At 45.6% G+C, this 19,041-nt stretch overlaps 1 protein-coding gene across 2 annotated transcripts; it reads right to left on the reverse strand.

The window, feature by feature from the left end:
* Nucleotides 1–8,467: 8,467 nt before the first annotated feature.
* On the reverse strand, nt 8,468–18,273 carry LOC108648783 (NACHT, LRR and PYD domains-containing protein 1b allele 3). 2 transcript variants are annotated; one of them, XM_031893058.1, is made up of 8 exons: nt 18,137–18,273; nt 13,950–13,999; nt 13,274–13,494; nt 12,504–12,769; nt 12,282–12,407; nt 11,525–11,666; nt 10,598–10,630; nt 8,468–8,843 (listed from the first exon to the last, which is right to left on the reverse strand). In XM_031893058.1, the coding sequence occupies exons 1-8, from the start codon at nt 18,215–18,217 to the stop codon at nt 8,581–8,583; spliced, it is 1,182 nt and encodes a 393-aa protein (XP_031748918.1). In that variant the 5' UTR covers nt 18,218–18,273; the 3' UTR covers nt 8,468–8,580. The 2 variants fall into 2 exon arrangements, with proteins under 2 accessions (XP_031748918.1, XP_031748919.1); XM_031893059.1 differs by lacking the exon at nt 18,137–18,273 and having other exon boundaries at nt 8,468–8,841; nt 10,596–10,630; nt 13,950–14,057.
* Between the last annotated feature and the right edge of the window lie 768 nt (nt 18,274–19,041).

Here is a 19,041-nt window from a genome sequence, read left to right on the forward strand (position 1 = left end):
CGCGTACAGTCACAAGTAAGAAATAACTATAAGTTTTGCTCGTGCAACTCCGCTATATATACATTTCCCCTTTGCACCGATTGGTCACTTCTCTAGCCTGACGTCTCTTTCTATTGGGTAAATGTTTATTTCCCCGCCCACTCACTCTCTCCCTCTCTCCCCTGTAGCCCGGTGTCCGTGTGTTTCCAGAGACGGAATATTGTGCTGTTTCTCTCGGCTCTGAGTATAAATGTGCCCCAGTCTGTATGGGATCAGCTGCCCCAGTAAGTGCCCGGGTCTGTGCCACTAATTCCCATTCTATTGGCTGCATATATTGCCCAGAGCAGCTCCTGGGAACTCAGTCCCGCTCCCCGGAAAGGCTCCGCTTCATTTCTCTCCTTCCCATTTGTGGGAATTGTTGGGGATGAATAGAAATCCTTCCCCTCCCGCTGTTCCCCCAGAGAAATAAGGGGGCCCCGGGTATAATATGGGCAGGTGAGTGAGAGAGGGGGAGGCTATAAAGGGAGTGTGGGGGGGTCGGAGTCCCAGGCAAGTAGCACAGTACAGGGAGCCATTGCTGGGGGAGTTTGGCTGCAGATTCAGGGAGGGCTTTGTAGAAAAATTTGCAAAACGGAAAATTGTTCGTTTGATGTGCAACAATTCTTTAGACATGCTCAACAATTGTTGGATGCGTTGCGAATTTTGTTGGCAATTTCGCGAAAAAAATCTGAAAAATAATTTTTTCGCCCATCACTATTTGGTCCCACTGACTGATCAGTCGCTAGAATAGATCCAATAACCAAACCCAACCCACTTACTGTCCCCCCAACATGGGCGCAGGGAGCAAGGGAATAAAACAGGATGCGGCTGCTCCCAGCAAAAGGCTCATTACATATCCCAGAAACACTCATTCTTTATGCAGAGACTATTTTGTGTGAGAAAATCTAATATGAATGTTCAATAGTATTGTAACGCTTTTCTGACCAATTAGGAATAAACCCAGGCTAGTAGTAACTAGAGAGCATGGGTTACATTGCGACACTTAATACAAAGGGGTGAGCCTCCGCTATATGGGAGAATCTAGATGGAGCGAGGGTGTAGATGCACTACAACTAGCTGAGATGTGTTGTGCAGATAGTAATTAATGGATGCCAGAGGATTCTTGCTTATGAACTATAGTACACTTTATTGGACAAAGGCACAACTGGATAGTGCAGCAGGGTATACTCACAGACACAGCAGTATATGATGGTCACAGATAATACAGCAGAGGTGACACTTAGGCACAGAATAACCCACTTGGAGGATGCACAGAGGATTAGTTGACACCTGAGATATAGACCTTTCAGAAGGGAGTGTTCCGGCCGACTGTGGTCCAGGGGAGAGCTCCTAACACTGGTACCTGGCGTCTAATAAACCCGGTCCCTAAAGAACGACTACAGAGCCGGGGTGAACTAAACCCTTTGTTACAACTCCTGGTTGGGGCTATTAACTGCCCTTACTAGATAAGCTGGCTACAATCACCACTCCTAGAGGGTGCTATTAATAAATCTGACTGTGCTGGCTTTACCTCGTTCACGGGGCCCTGTCCCCGACTTACAAATTAGCAGTTTCTTTTTACTGGGGCCTACTTGCCTCAGGCTCAGTGACGTGAAGCCTTGAGACATCAGCAGCCAAAGAGGAAGACACTTCCTTGTGCCAGACACTATATAGTCTGCACAAGGGGAGTGGTCAACCTGGCCAAACCTATAGGGGGTAGCCTAATAACTGAAATCTGAGTGTAGAGGGCTCTGCCCTATTACAGCACAGATAACATAAAGATAGGGGACAACACCATAGGGAGCTTAACCCTATGGGTCCCTACAGTATCTTATGTTCTAGGAAGATTTCAGTGAATGAATAGGTTAAAGGAGACATATCCTATAAAAATGATGAATGTACCAGGGAATTATACTCCTCTAGATATAGAAGGATTGGGCTTAAAAAGTTGTGTTTCTGACTGATTTATTGAGAAATTCCCCCCAAACCCCACTAGCCCCGCCCATCTGTCCCACTTCCTGCTGGCTGAATTCTCTGGATGAGCTGGGGAGCCGGCGGCCCTCTGTACCCTGCACTGTAGGGTAGGAACCAATCAGCAGCTAGGCTGACCTGATAGGGAACTGAAGCCTGTCTGTGCTTGTGTGAGTGCAGGGCTGTGATTGGCTCTCCCCCTCCTACTGTGCTTCTGGCAGGGACCGTTAGGACACGCCCACTCTCCATTTCACACTAGACAGGGACCTGAGAGGATCTATAGGGAGCTCCAATAAAGGGGCCATTTTTACAGAGAGGATTAATTTTTAGCCCAAAGGGAAACCAGCACCGGACATTATTCATAATTGCCTACAAAATTAGCCATTTTTCCCATTTATCCAATATGTCTCCTTTAAAGGAGACATATTGGATAAATGGGAAAACCCCTAACCCTGTAGGCAATTATGAATAATATCCGGTGCTGGTTTCCCTTTGGGCTAAACATTAACCCTATCTGTAACAATGGCCCCTTTATTGGAGCTCCCTATAGATCCTCTCAGGTCCCTGTCTGGGTTTCACATGAGGGGTGGGTGTGTCCTAACGGTCCCTGCCAGAAGCACAGTAGGAGGGGGGAGAGCCAATCACAGCCCTGCAGTCACACAAGCACAGACAGGCTTCAGTTCCCTATCAGGTCACCCTAGCTGCTGATTGGTTCCTATCCTACAGTGCCGCCGCCCCCCTGCACAGCCTAGGAAAGGAGGCAGCAGGAAGTGGAACAGATGGCCAGGCTTAGATTCAAATTCCCGCGTTTCCGCCATGAAGGATTATTTAGCAAAAAAAATTGTTGGCAACATTCACAGGCAACATTTTTGCCATGTCACGGATTTTTCACCGTTTCGCAAGTCTTTCTAAAGATTTGACATTTTTCGGCAAAGCGGAATGGGACAGATTCGCTCATCACTAGCAAGAAACGTCTGGGGCTGGTGTTTCCCTGCTGGGATGGGGAGGCCTTTGAAGCCTATTGGCATCCAGGGAATAGTGCAGTTTCTCAGTAGAGATGTAGCAAACTGTTCGCCGGCGAACTTATTCGCACGAAAATCGGGTGTTCGCAAGTTTGCGAACTTTTAGAGAAGTTCGCAATTTTGGGTTCGCCTTAGCTGGAGCCAAATTTTGACCTCTCACCCCAGAGCCAGCAGATACATGGCAGCCAATCAGGCAGCTCTCCCTCCTGGACCACCCCCGGACCACTCCCTTCCATATATAAACCGAAGCCCAGCAGCCATTTTACATTCTGCCTGTGTGTGCTTGATGAGTTAGCATAGGGAGAGAGCTGTGCAGGGATTTGAGGGACAGTTTAGGTAGCTTTGCTGACTAGTAATCTACTTTCTACTGCTCTGTATGTAGCTGCTGGGGACAGCTGTCCTGCTGATCTCATCTGCTGTAACCCAATAGTCCTTGTAAGGGCTGCTTTTATTTTCTGATTACTGTTACTCTTCTTTTCATTGTGTACTGCAGCTCCATCTGTCTGTGTTGGAGACAGGTGTGCTGCTCATAGTAGTGCACTAAGCACCAACCACACATTGAACCGGCTGTAACCTTTACACGACTTGATTGGCATGTAGACGCCGGACGTTTTAAAGCAGTTTTTTACACAAGTTTAGAAATGTAGTGTGATTTCTGCCCTTTACAGCACAAAACGCAACGCTGTGTCAACAACGTATTTTTCAGAGACATTTTTGCCCTTGATCCCCCTCCTGCATGCCACTGTCCAGGTCGTGGCACCCTTTAAACAACTTTAAAATCAGTTTTCTGGCCAGAAATGGCTTTTCTAGGTTTTAAAGTTCGCCTTCCCATTGAAGTCTATGGGGTTCGCAAAGTTCGCACTTTTTGGCGGAAGTTCGCAAACGGGTTCGCGAACTTTTTTTGTGAGGTTCGCTACATCTCAATTTCTCAGCAGAACGTAGGACTAGTGATGGGCGAAATAATTTGCCAGGCATGAATTTGTGCTGAATTTCATTGTTTCACCATTGGCAGATTCTTTTGCTAAACGGGGCGTCAAAATTTGCAGTGGAAAAATTCACAGTGTGTCAAAAAATTGTTGTGCGTAAAAAACATGACTTGCGTCAAGCCAAAAGTTGCGCATCTCATTTTGTTTCACAGCGAATTTTGTTTTGCAAATTTTTCACCGGTTCGCTCATATGGACCAAAGAAAAAGAACATTTTAGGAATCGTCTGTTCTTACCCTTGTAGCCTGTGAATTATAGGGGATAAATAAGACCTGACTTCCCCAACACATTAGTCGGCAGTAGTGATGGGCGAAATGTTTCGCCAGGCATGGATTCGCGCCATGGATTTCCGTGTTTCGCCATTGGCGGATAGTTTCATGAAACAGATGAAAAAATTTGCCACGGGAAAAATTTGCAGCATGTCCAAAAAATTTTTTGACGCACAACATTTTCGCCATTTCGCAAATTTTTCGCCGTTTCGCGGATCTTTTGAAAGATTTGCTTATTTTTCGGTGAAGTGTAACGGAACAGATTCGCTCATCACTAGTCGGCAGGGAAACCACTGCAAGATCTGAATTAACTGCCAAAGGCTGCAGCTTGACTGTAATGGGATCATGATGAACAGATAGTGATGCGCGAGTCCTGTTTTACTTTGCCGAAAAATTCACAAAACTTTGGGGGAAATTGTAAAACTACAGAAGAGCAATGGCAAAGAGAAGAGTGTGGCAAATCTTTCCACCGCAAATTTTTGCACCTGTTTGCAAAAAATTCAGCTAGGCTGACCTGATAGGGAACTGAAGCTTGTCTGTGCTTGTGTGAGTGCAGGGCTGTGATTGGCCCCTCCTACTGTGCTTCTGGCAGGGACCGTTAGGACACGCCCACCCCTCATTTGAAACCCAGACAGGGACCTGAGAGGATCTATAGGGAGCTCCAATAAAGGGGCCATTGTTACAGATAGGGTTAATGTTTAGCCCAAAGGGAAACCAGCACCGGATATTATTCATAATTGCCTATCCTAATCCTATTATCCTTAAAGGAGACATATCCTATAAAAATGATGAATGTACCAGGGAATTATACTCCTCTAGATATAGAAGGATTGTGCTTAAAAAGTTGTGTTTCTGACTGATTTATTGAGAAATTCCCCCCAAACCCCACTAGCCACGCCCATCAGTTCCACTTCCTGCTGGCTGAATTCTCTGGATGAGCTGGGGAGCCGGCGGCCCTCCATACCCTGCACTGTAGGATAGGAACCAATCAGCAGCTAGGCTGACCTGATAGGGAACTGCAGCCTGTCTGTGCTTTTGTGACTGCAGGGCTGTGATTGGCTCTCCCCCTCCTACTGTGCTTCTGGCAGGGACCGTTAGGACACGCCCACTCTCCATTTCACACTGGACAGAGAAGTGAGAGGATCTATAGGGAGCTCCAATAAAGGGGCCATTTTTACAGAGAGGATTAATTTTTAGCCCAAAGGGAAACCAGCACCGGATATTATTCATAATTGCCTACAAAATTAGCCATTTTTCCCATTTATCCAATATGTCTCCTTTAATTTATCCTATATGTCTCCTTTAAAGTACATGAAAAGTCTAAATATGATGAATCCAGGGAAAGCCGTACCTCATTACAGCCTGTCAGTGCCAGAGTTTTGCCCCTGTTTAAAAGATCTTTATCCATTGATTTGCCAGAAGCTGGAAAAATAGAACGAGCACTCCCCATAACTCACTGCGCTGCTCTCAAGACCAAGACTGAGACACATACACAATACACATTGTTGGTGTCGCTTAAAGTTCTCACAGGGTGAAGCGATCCTGGTAAAGATGGCTGGTTAGTTACCCTGACCTTATGTCTTAGCCGCCCTCCCTTTTAGAATGTCAGCTCTTGTGAGCAGGGCCCTCCCCCCAGTGTCTCCGATCCTCAGCCAATAAAACTGTAACCCATTTTTGTGAATTGTTTATATGTACATGTTAACTGTCCTGTCTTGTACCCCTCTATTCTGTAAAGCGCAGTGTAAACTGATGGCGCTATATTAATAATAATAATAATAATAGACACAAACTCCTAATGGACCAAATACATAAACGGATCAATTATTCACATTCCAGACGGTTTTTCAAAAAAAAGGGATTTAGGGATCTGGGAGAGGGAAATAAGACTCATGTAATGAGCCCCTTTATAAAAACTGTGTTTCCTTGTCCTTTCAATAAAATATATTTATTAACAGTTACTGACAATTCTGTCTCTGCAGGAGCCTTTCATACCAGAAATGCCCATAGGGACAAACACAAATATAAAGCAATTCATGTAAAAACACAGACAAATTGAAATATTCAAAGTGAAATCTGATTAACAAAGTAAATGCACTGGAAATGAAACAGTCACAATGATTTCCCCGTATCTAAACAAGTGCAGCTGTGGGAGAGCGAGTGGAACATTGTATCCCGCTGAGCCAATGTGTATATTTACACTTTGTAGTACTGGAGAGGACAAGGACCTGAGTTCTGACAGGAGAAGGACAGAGAAAGACACTTTGTTATGGTTCTGAGAGACCACAGGATAAAAGGCTTTATGTACAGTTAGTATAAGGGAGGGAGGCGGATTGAAAGGGATTAGGAGGCCATTGCTCTGCAGCGGGATAGAGACAATACATCCAATGAGCTTTAGGGACAGGGCAAGACTGAAAGTGGCCATTTGATCCCAGACACAGGTCAATAAGCTTCAGACTTAGCAGCGGCCAAATTAAGATCTAATTTTGCTTGCCTAGAGCCGTCCAACTGTATTTGATGGTAGGATTAGACCAGATTCATGCAAACTGTAGATTCCATAGACAAATGTAACCCTATCCTCACCGCTACTGGCAGTGACAGTGTTACACTCCCCGAGTGGCGCTTACCTGATGGCACGGGACAAACCTGAATCACTCGGCAGTGGTATTTTGAGAGACTGGGTACCTGGTACTTATTAGCGCAGCGCCCCCTAGTGGGATCCGGGAGTGCACCTACGGGGGCCCCACTAGGAACAATTATAATGCACACACAGTACTTAAAGGAGACATATTGGATAAATGGGAAAACCCTAATTTTGTAGGCAATTATGAATAATATCCGGTGCTGGTTTCCCTTTGGGCTAAACATTAACCCTATCTGTAACAATGGCCCCTTTATTGGAGCTCCCTATAGATCCTCTCACTTCTCTGTCCAAGTTTGAAATGGAGAGTGGGCGTGTCCTAACGGTCCCTGCCAGAAGCACAGTAGGAGGGGGAGAGCCAATCACAGCCCTGCAGTCACACAAGCACAGACAGGCTTCAGTTCCCTATCAGGTCAGCCTAGCTGCTGATTGGTTCCTATCCTACAGTGCAGGGTACGGAGGGCCGCCGGCTCCCCAGCTCATCCAGAGAATTCAGCCAGCAGGAAGTGGCACAGATGGGCGGGGCTAGTGGGGGTTTGGGGGAATTTCTCAATAAATCAGTCAGAAACACAACTTTTTAAGCACAATCCTTCTATATCTAGAGGAGTATAATTCCCTGGTATATTCATAATTTTTATAGGATATGTCTCCTTTAATAAATGAAATATTTTTTTTATCTGAAATAAAGGGGAAACTAATACACATAACACTAACACATAACAAAGTGGTAATAAGGGCCTTACTAACTACCCCTGCCCGCGCAAGCTGTCTCACTAACTGTGTAAAGTCCTTTAGCTTAGTCCAAAGGGAACAGTCTATATACTGTAAATCTTCGAGTGCTCCTTTATTACTGTCACTTTAATTATACTCACTCCAGGGATCTCTGTGGGTGCTTCACACAGAACCTTCAGGCGAGTCCGGCACCTACAGACATGCAGTGAGACTACTCGCCCCTTTAGCTACTCAGATGGGCTCCCCCTGCAGGTGTTTGTTCCCCCAGTCAGGACTCCTCACAGGATCTCTGTCTCTCCAGGTGCAGGATCTGCCTTCCCTGTACCAGCCTGTTCCAAGGGACAGCTTCTCCTTGAGCTGCTCCTCTCTCTGAGCCCACGTGCAGCTTCCTGAGCTCTGGAACTTTCTCTCTGCCAGGCTTTCCAGCTTCCCTTTACTTTTAGTGGCTCACAGGCTGCTTTGCAGCAAGGATTGTGCTTAAAAATGTTGTGTTTCAACCTGATTTTTTGAGAAATTCCACCAAAACCCCACTAGCCCCGCCCATCTGTTCCACTTCCTGCTGGCTGAATTCTCTGGATGAGCTGGGGAGCCAGTGGCCCGCCATACCCTGCACTGTAGGATAGGAACCAATCAGCAGCTAGGCTGACCTGATAGGGAACTGAAGCCTGTCTGTGCTTGTGTGACTACAGGGCTGTGATTGGCTCTCCCCCTCCTACTGTGCTTCTGGCAGGGACCGTTAGGACACACCCACCCCTCATTTGAAACCCAGACAGGGACCTGAGAGGATCTATAGGGAGCTCCAATAAAGGGGCCATTGTTACAGATAGGGTTAATGTTTAGCCCAAAGGGAAACCAGCACCGTATATTATTCATAATTGCCTACAGGGTTAGGGGTTTTCCCATATATCCAATATGTCCCCCTTTACATTTGCAGTTCTAATGACTCCTAGCTGCATAGAAGGTCTGTGACAAGTGCTCTCTCATGTAGAAACAATATATGGTAGAACGTCTCCTTCTCAATCTTCCCCCAGGCCCTGACACAGTCATAGAGTTGCCTCATCCTCTCCTGGGGGGTGCCCTTGCTTCTCACTGTGTCGTACTGTTCTTGCTTCAGGATGTCATTATTCAGCAGCCCATCCAGGATTAGATCAATGTTGGACACCCTGGCAATCAGAGCTGCTCGGTGCCTTTCAATAAAGTGCTGCCCGTCTGTGGGAGGGAAGGTAAAGCAAAAAACATTGCTGTAAACCAGGGGTGGGCAAACTACGGCCCACGGGCCACGTCCGGCCCCTTGGCCTTTTTAATCCGGCCCGCCGAGGACGCCAAGTCTCATCACGCGAGACTTGGTGTCATTGGCGGGCCGGAACTAAACAGACTAAGGGGCGTAACGCTGGCCTGGCCCTGCTCGCCCTGGCCCGGTCTGGCCCGGGGGTAAGTAATGTGGCCCGTAAGCCAAAAAGTTTCCCACCCCTGCTGTAAACAATCACATGTCACTATCACCCTTGTCAATTTTTTTTTGTTTCCCTATATATATCTCTCACTTGAATCAGTTCTTAGTTTAAAGGGGACATATTGTGGGAAAATCAATATTGTGCCAATGAATTGTACTCATCTAAATATAGAAGGAATGGGCTTTATAAAGTAGTGTTTAAGGCTGATTTATTGTAAATTTCTCCAAAACCCCCACTAGCCCCGCCCATCTGTGCCACTTCCTGCAAGATTAGTTTTTTTTATTGTTTACCTTATATGTCTCCCTTAAAGAATTTCTAGAACAGCAAATATTGAATTACCTTGAATATCACCCTATCCGATCCCCCACACACAAGTGGGGGTATCTACGAGAGCAAATGACCATTCTCCCCAAACTGACCCTAATTAATAAAACAATTCCAATTACTGTATATACTCAAGTATAAGCCGATCCGAATATAAGCCGAGGTACCTAATTTTACCTCAGAAAACTGGAAAAAGGTATTGACACGATTATAAGCCTGGGTGGGAAATGCAGCTGCTACTGCTAAGTTTCATCAAAATAAATACCAATGAAATTACATTAATTGAGGCATCAGTGGGGTATAAGTTTTTAAATATTTATTTCAAACAAAAACAGTAAACTAGCTCTGTAAGTGGAGAAGAGGATCAACAAAAACAATATGGTATCAACAATGATACTTTTAAGCTGGCCATACACATGGCGATCTGACGATGTTTCGTACGACCATCGGTCGCACAAAACATCGTCAGATCCGCCACACACCATTCAGGGCTGAATCGGCAGGTAAGGAGGTAGAAACAATAGGATTTCTACCTCCTTCTGCCGATTCAGCTCTGAAGGGAGAATTTTGGCCAGGCGCCTTCTATGGCACCCGATCAAAATTTTCTAACCTGGCCGATCGGCGAGCCGATTGATTTCAGCAGCTTCCTGCGATATCGGTCGACTCGCCGACATACCATACACGCACCGATTATCGTACGAAACAAGGTTTCGTACGATAATATCGGTGCGTGTATGGCCACCTTAAGAGTACTACCCCCTTAGCTCAATCAGCAACCAAGGTAAACACAAAGTAAAAAACCTTCAAAACTATGATTTATATAAAATATAAAGTGCAATTATGAAGATGAATTTGGGAGCGGGCCAGGGCACTGGAGGGTCTGGTTGCGGGAGGCCTAATTTGCACACAAAGGACAGAGGGTGCTAGTCTGGAGGGGCCCATGGCACCCGACTCGAGTATAAGCCGAGGGTGACTTTTTCAGCACATTTTGGTGCTGAAAAACTAGGCTTATACTCGAGTATATACAGTAACACCACATCTTAACAGCTACATGTGTATACCCCAAAGTAACGCCGGGCAGGGCAACTGTATGTAACCCAGTGATACAGAGCAGCGGCACATGGCTCACAAGTTAGAAACTAAAGGGAACACAGGAATATTTGCAACATTGGAAGAGAGAATACCAACCTTGTGTCACTTGGGCTTTTGGTTTCAAGTCTTCTAAAAGAGAAAACAGGGACAGGGGCATTAGTACCATAGGGCGGCGCATCTCTCAGGCATCTTTCAGCACAATGCAATGACGTTTTATAAAATAGTAGAACATGAGAAAACCAGACAGGATTAATAAAATCAATCCATTCGTAAAGCATTAAAGGAGACATACAGGATAAAACCCCTAACCCTGTAGGTAATTATGAATAATATCCGGTGCTGGTTTCCCTTTGGGCTAAACATTAACCCTATCTGTAACAATGGCCCCTTTATTGGAGCTCCCTATAGATCCTCTCAGGTCCCTGTCTGGGTTTCACATGAGGGGTGGGCGTGTCCTAACGGTCCCTGCCAGAAGCACAGTAGGAGGGGGAGAGCCAATCACAGCCCTGCACTCACACAAGCACAGACAGGCTTCAGTTCCCTATCAGGTCAGCCTAGCTGCTGATTGGTTCCTATCCTACAGTGCCGCCAGCCCCCTGCACAGCCTGGGAAAGGAGGCAGCAGGAAGTGGCACAGATGGGTGGGGCTAGGGGGTTCCTTCTATATTTAAGGGACATTATGGGGCAGATGTGTGGGATAAGATGTGGGATAAGAGCTCATCAAAGAAAAAAATCACCCACTTTCCATTCATTCCTATGGGACTGATAGAATTGTATTTATCAATAGGTGAAAGTTAGAGTTCACCATTTGATAAATATGCTTCTAAATATCCCACTGGAATGAATAGAAAGTGGGCAAATTAATTATCAAAATGTTAGATTAGAGTTCATCACAGAATATGTCTCCTTTAATTACTTTTGAGATGTAAAGTACTTAGAATTTGGCAGCTACTGCAGGGATGGGACGGCGCCAGTAGACAGACATGAGAGTGTTCCCATTAGAGAGACAGCAGATGAAAGTTACCTGCCCTGAGCCGGGTTTGCCATGCCAATGTATTTTCTCCTTCACATGTCAACTGTAAGTGTATTTTATCCTCTATTTCCTCCAAGTATATCTCACTGTAATTATACAGCTCTGACTTGACATTAAAGTACAGCTCCAGTTCCTGAAAGAGAAAATGTATTTACTCAAGTTAAGGCTTATAGGGATTCATAGATACCCTGCAGCTGGGGAACAGCCAAGGAACCTTCCTGCAGGGTAAAGCTGTTATTAACTGACCTCAAATAATAAAGGGGATAACTGGGGAACAAATTGGACTCTGCACCAACCCAATTCTGAGAAAGTACTGTATCATTTGTAAATAGTGATGAGCACGTTTTTTTTTTTTTTCGCCAGGCCTGGATTCGCTGTGACATTGCGCTTTTAGACATTGGCAAGTTTTTTTCTTGCAAAACTGTTGCAAAAATTTGCCGGGCCAAAAAATTCACTAAAAAAATGCCCATTGACTTTAATGTATTTGGAGTGAGAAAAAAGTTGCATATGTAAAGTAAATAAGTTGTGCGCATAAGAACAAATTGTCGCACATAAGGAGATCACGCTGTAGGAGTGAGGAAAAAATGCCCATTGACTTTAATGCATTTGGTTGGGATAAATGGAAAGTGATTGGGAGCTAAAGGTGACATCTGGCCAAGCTCTGAGGTGACCAAAATATCACAAAAACTCTGTATTTAATAAAGATGGAAAACAAACACAATTCCCTGGGTGCTTGTACCAAACTCACCTCTGGGTTTATCTCTGCATCCTCTGGCCCCCTAACAATGTATTGTCTGTCAGTATAAATAGTTCTGGTCCGAGGGGGTTTGTCCATCCAGTAAAACCCATTCCCAGTCTCCTTTTTATGCACAGCCTAAACATATATACATATATAAATATATATAAATTAGCCATAGATCAGATATCTGAGTGTTCTGTATCTGTGGGAGGAACATGGGAACTCAGTTACCTTCTTTAATGAGACATCATGTGGCATCAAGTAGAGATGGATGGTGTAACCTGTTTTGTATCTGCTGTATAACAGGACAATGCCGTGAGTTGGGATGTTCCGCCGGCGGCCATTGGGCGATGGTTGTAACTTAATAACCCCCACTGGGGAGAAGGTGGGATTTTCCAGTACAACATAAAATGGCTCAATGCTGGTTGGTGATTCCAGGATCATATTGTCATCTTTATAATGAGCCACTCGGAACGTCCTTATATCCACGTCTCCTCCTGTGGGGGAATCACATGATTAGCCTCTAATATTACCTACACTTATAATAACACATAGCAAGGGTTCTATCTATGGGCCCCCCAGAGTAAGTTTGAGCAGAATACTGTAGCTAATGATGCGCTGCTATTCATGGCTAATAAGTGGAAGGAAGTACATAAAATAAAACAGAATGTACCATACAAGAAGCACAGGAGCCAGCGCCATGGAACAGGCCATATGAGTTGGGTAACCAGGATTCGCTTATAAACACCTGGTGGTGGCACATTGGGTATTGGATAAGTACAAATGAGCTGTGCTATAGACTTGCCAACACACAGTCACTTCAGCCAGGAATGCCTGATAAACCAGCCAGCACTCCGTTCTTAAAAAGGACTGTTGTCATGAACACTAGGATATAGGCAACAAAACGAGTAAATCCCTAACTGATTGCTATTGGATTATTTTACTCATTTAGTGTTTCTGCTCCTAAACCCTATTGGTTACTTTCTCAGGGCGGCACTTACCCCTCAGACACACATAGTGGGGCAAATACACTGCTGATACCCGCCCAGATTTGACAGTGATGTTGAATAGGGGCCCCACAATATCATATCTGTATTGGTGCAGGAGCCTCAGGAATTCTACCCAGGAGCCAATTTCAATCTCAATATCGGCCGGTGATTCCACACGGAACTGTAGTCCTGTCTCTGAGCAGCGGAAGAGACCTTCCCTCGGTACAACCAACCTGTAACAGAATGGGTTAGGGTGAGCAGCATCCCACTGGGCTATTTATAATAGTGTTTTGCCCCCCATTTGCAGACACTATTCTCCCCCCTCCCCAGAAGTATCTATGATCTCAGCCACTCCCCCTTCTCACACAGGCCCCTCCCAGCACACAGATCCTTTGCTTTGGGTGCAACTGGCCGGCAATGCTGCTACGATGGCCAATCCAATGCCAGTTCCTGCACAGAGATTACTGACCACTCACTGTTTCCCCCTCCTATCAGATAAAAATATGAAACTATGCTGGGACATTACATTAGCAACCCCTATTACTTTCATTAATTAGAGACCTGCCCATGTATACCCCCAACAGAACCAGAACATAAAGTCTATATACAGATCCAGCACAGCCTCCCTATTAGCAGCAGCCACAGCAGCCACATCAGCCAATAACAAGATATGGGAATAAAGTTCTACCTGTATTTGGTGCCGATTCTCTGGGGATAAATCTGTGGAACTTCAGGAGCCTGAATAGAGACAGAACCTGTATTGGAACCAGACACTTCCATTCACTGGATACAGTAATAGTTATAGGAGATGGAAAGGCATTTTAGTGCACATTAGTACAAGCTAGAACACTATATTTATTCTGCAGAAAGCTTTACCTGCCTGAGTAACAGCCCTAGAAGCTCCCTGTTTGTTTAAAGGAGACATATCCTATAAAAATTATGAATGTACCAGGGAATTATACTCCTCTAGATATAGAAGGATTGGTCTTAAAGTTGTGTTTCTGACTGATTTATTGGGAAATTCCCCCAAACCCCACTAGCCCCGCCCATCTGTTCCACTTCCTGCTGGCTGAATTCTCTGGATGAGCTGGGGAGCCGGCGGCCCTCCGTACCCTGCACTGTAGGATAGGAACCAATCAGCAGCTAGGCTGACCTGATAGGGAACTGAAGCCTGTCTGTGCTTGTGTGACTGCAGGGCTGTGATTGGCTCTCCCCCTCCTACTGTGCTTCTGGCAGGGACCGTTAGGACACGCCCACCCCTCATGTGAAACCCAGACAGGGACCTGAGAGGATCTATAGGGAGCTCCAATAAAGGGGCCATTGTTACAGATAGGGTTAATGTTTAGCCCAAAGGGAAACCAGCACCGGATATTATTCATAATTGCCTACAAAATTAGGGTTTTCCCATATATCCAATATGTCTCCTTTAAGATAGCAGCTGCCATTTTAGCTCGGTCTCAGTAACCTCTGTGCAGCAGCTCTGGCTGCTGGGAGCTCAGATTACAAAGCACAGTTGGGAGGGGGAGCGAATACAGATGGGAGGGGGAGAGAGAGAAGGGGGGAGAGAGAAGGGAGGCGCAAACTGAGTGGATTTGTACCGTGCACTGAAGGATTTTTTTGAGAATAGAAAGTCTGACATTGAAGATCATGTATACAGAATAAAACAAACAAACAAACAAAAAAAAAGTGTTTCTTTTCAGTGCAGCGTTACTGTGAGTGCTTATGGCTGTATTTACATAGACCTTTCTGATAAAGCTACTGAGTTTGTACCTTCTCCTTTATATAGTTAAAAGACACATATTATGTGACACTCAATAATGTGCCAGAGCAGTTATACTCCTCTAAATATAAAAGGAATGTGCTTTAAAGGAGACATATAGGATAACTATATAGGGAACTAAAAACCCCTAACCCTGTAGGCAATTATGAATAATATCCGGTGCTGGTTTCCCTTTGGGCTAAACATTAACCCTATCTGTAACAATGGCCCCTTTATTGGAGCTCCCTATAGATCCTCTCAGGTCCCTGTCTGGGTTTCACATGAGGGGTGGGCGTGTCCTAACGGTCCCTGCCAGAAGCACAGTTGGAGGGGGAGAGCCAATCACAGCCCTGCACTCACACAAGCACAGACAGGCTTCAGTTCCCTATCAGGTCAGCCTAGCTGCTGATTGGTTCCTATCCTACAGTGCAGGGTACGGAGGGCCGCCGGCTCCCCAGCTCATCCAGAGAATTCAGCCAGCAGGAAGTGGCACAGATGGGCGGGGCTAGTGGGGTTTGGGGGAATTTCTCAATAAATCAGTCAGAAACACAACTTTAAGCACATTCCTTCTATATCTAGAGGAGTATAATTCCCTGGTACATTCATCATTTTTATATGATATGTCTCCTTTAAACCTCCAAATGTCCCCCAGTGCGCACGCGCACACACACACAATTTTCTGCTGATTTGATTACTTAGGGGAAACGGGTTGGGGGTGAGGGGTTAGTTAGTTAGTTGGGAAAAATACACACACACGCTGGATCTCATGTGCATAACGTTGCATCCGGCCCGGCATCCTCCTCAAGCTTCGACTGAGGAGAGGGGGCCGAGGCCGCCGTAGATGAGAGAACCGAGGAGGAGGAGGTACCACTACAAGAAGGCGGCGGGGGAGTGTGTGCTCTCTGGCCTGTTTTATACATAGGGGAAGTGCCGCAGCACTAATCAGGCGCTATTGTATATACATAGGGAACGGCTTGTGTACCTCACAGTAAGGCAGGGCTGTGGTAAAGCTGGGCTATAGTAATTCAGGGCTGCAGTAAAGCTGGGCTATAGTAAAGCAGGGCTGTAGTAAAGCTGGGCTATAGTAATGCAGGGCTGTAGTAAAGCTGGGCTATAGTAATGCAGGGCTGTAGTAAAGCTGGGCTATAGTAAAGCAGGGCTGTAGTAAAAATGGGCTATAGTAAAGCAGGGCTGTAGTAAAAATGGGCTATAGTAAAGCAGGGCTGTAGTAAAGCTGGGCTATAGTAATGCAGGGCTGTAGTAAAGCTGGGCTATAGTAAAGCAGGGCTGTAGTAAAGCTGGGCTATAGTAATGCAGGGCTGTAGTAAAGCTGGGCTATAGTAATGCAGGGCTGCAGTAAAGCTGGGCTATAGTAATGCAGGGCTGTAGTAAAGCTTGGCTATAGTAATGCAGGGCTGTAGTAAAGCTGGGCTATAGTAATGCAGGGCTGTAGTAAAGCTGGTCTATAGTAAAGCAGGGCTGTAGTAATGCAGGGCTATAGTAATGCAGGGCTGTGGTAAAGCTGGGCTATAGTAAAGCAGGGCTGCAGTAAAGCTGGGCTATAGTAGTGCAGGGCTGTAGTAAAGCTGGGCTATAGTAATGCAGGGCTGTAGTAAAGCAGGGCTGTAGTAAAGCTGGGCTATAGTAATACAGGGCTGTGGTAAAGCTGGGCTATAGTAATACAGGGCTGTGGTAAAGCTGGGCTATAATAATGCAGGGCTGTAGTAAAGCTGGCCTATAGTAAAGCAGGGCTGTAGTAAAGATGGGCTATAGTAAAGCAGGGCTGTAGTAAAGCTGGGCTATAGTAATACAGGGCTGTGGTAAAGCTGGGCTATAGTAAAGCAGGGCTGTAGTAAAGATGGGCTATAGTAAAGCAGGGCTGTAGTAAAGATGGGCTATAGTAAAGCAGGGCTGAAGTAAAGCTGGGCTATAATAATGCAGGGCTGTAGTAAAGCTGGGCTATAGTAAAGCAGGGCTGTAGTAAAGATGGGCTATAGTAAAGCAGGGCTGTAGTAAAGCTGGGCTATAGTAATGCAGGGCTGCAGTAAAGCTGGGCTATAATAATGCAGGGCTGTAGTAAAGCTGGCCTATAGTAAAGCAGGGCTGTAGTAAAGATGGGCTATAGTAAAGCAGGGCTGTAGTAAAGCTGGGCTATAGTAATGCAGGGCTGTAGTAAAGCTGGGCTATAGTAATGCAGGGCTGTAGTAAAGCTGGGCTATAGTAAAGCAGGGCTGTAGTAAAGCTGGGCTATAGTAAAGCAGGGCTGTAGTAAAGCTGGGCTATAGTAATGCAGGGCTGCGGTAAAGCTGGGCTATAGTAATGCAGGGCTGCAGTAAAGCTGGGCTATAGTAAAGCAGGGCTGCGGTAAAGCTGGGCTATAGTAATGCAGGGCTGTAGTAATGCAGGGCTGTAGTAATGCAGGGCTGTAGTAAAACTGGGCTATAGTAATGCAAGGCTGTAGTAAAGCTGGGCTATAGTAACGCAGGGCTGTAGTAATGCAGGGGTGTAGTAAAGCTGGGCTATAGTAATGCAGGGCTGTAGTAAAGCTGGGCTATAGTAATGCAGGTCTGTAGTAAAGATGGGCTATAGTAATGCAGGGCTGTAGTAAAGATGGGCTATAGTAATGCAGGGCTGTAGTAAAGATGGGCTATAGTAATGCAGGGCTGTAGTAAAGATGGGCTATAGTAATGCAGGGCTGTAGTAAAGATGGGCTATAGTAATGCAGGGCTGTAGTAAAGATGGGCTATAGTAATGCAGGGCTGTAGTAAAGATGGGCTATAGTAATGCAGGGCTGTAGTAAAGATGGGCTATAGTAATGCAGGGCTGTAGTAAAGATGGGCTATAGTAATGCAGGGCTGTAGTAAAGATGGGCTATAGTAATGCAGGGCTGTAGTAAAGATGGGCTGTAGTAATTTGGCCTCCCCCCCTGAGGCAGTGCAGTGTAGTAAGACATTTATTTGCAAATGACATAATGAAAAAGGACATACCTTTCCCACCCTAGGCTTATACTCAAGTCAATACGTTTTTCCAGTTTTCTTAGGTAAAATTAGGTACCTCGGCTTATATTCCGATCGGCTTATACTCGAGTATATACGGTAGTTACAGTATATAATTACCTTTCCACAGAGCTCACACTCCTCTGCACTCTCTCTGGGCCATGTCTCCCTGGGTTCTGCTTCCATTGTTCCAGAATCCATCTCTGCTGCTTGTTTAGAAGCTTTTTCTTTTATTGGGCCAGATTGTCCCTCTTCTTGTTCTGAAAAAATCAGTCAGGATCAAAATGATATTGTAATGTATCTGTCAGTGCTGCGCGCCCCACCCTAGGGAACTGTGTGGGGAAGGGAGCCCCTCTATTACTGACACTCCTGAGCAAAATGATTAGACATTTTGTATATTGGCTAATTGGGCTCTCTTTCTATATATATATATATTAGTGTTTTTGGCTAACTTTTATTAAAAGTTAAATTAATTTGTATCCAAAAACCCTGCTAGCCCCGCCCATCTGTTCCACTTCCTGCTGCCTCCTTTCCCAGGCTGTGCAGGGGGGCGGCGGCACTGTAGGGTAGGAACCAATCAGCAGCTAGGCTGACCTGATAGGGAACTGAAGCCTGTCAGTGCTTGTGTGACTGCAGGGCTGTGATTGGCTCTCCCACTCCTACTGTGCTTCTGGCAGGGACCGTTAGGACACGCCCACCCCTCATGTGAAACCCAGACAGGGACCTGAGAGGATCTATAGGGAGCTCCAATAAAGGGGCCATTGTTACAGATAGGGTTAATGTTTAGCCCAAAGGGAAACCAGCACCGGATATTATTCATAATTGCCTACAGGGTTAGGGGTTTCCATTTATCCAATATGTCTCCTTTAATACTGAGAAAAGGAACAAACACTGGATCAGATGGGATCATAAACAGAACATCTTCGTTTTTACAGATAGGATTAATGTTTTTAAAGGAGACATACAGTATAAAAAAAAATTAGAGGCAGCAGGAAGTGGAACAGAGGGGCGGGGCTAGTGGTGAT

Source organism: Xenopus tropicalis, chromosome 9, assembly GCF_000004195.4.
Source record: "Xenopus tropicalis strain Nigerian chromosome 9, UCB_Xtro_10.0, whole genome shotgun sequence".
Classification (NCBI taxonomy): domain Eukaryota; kingdom Metazoa; phylum Chordata; class Amphibia; order Anura; family Pipidae; genus Xenopus; species Xenopus tropicalis.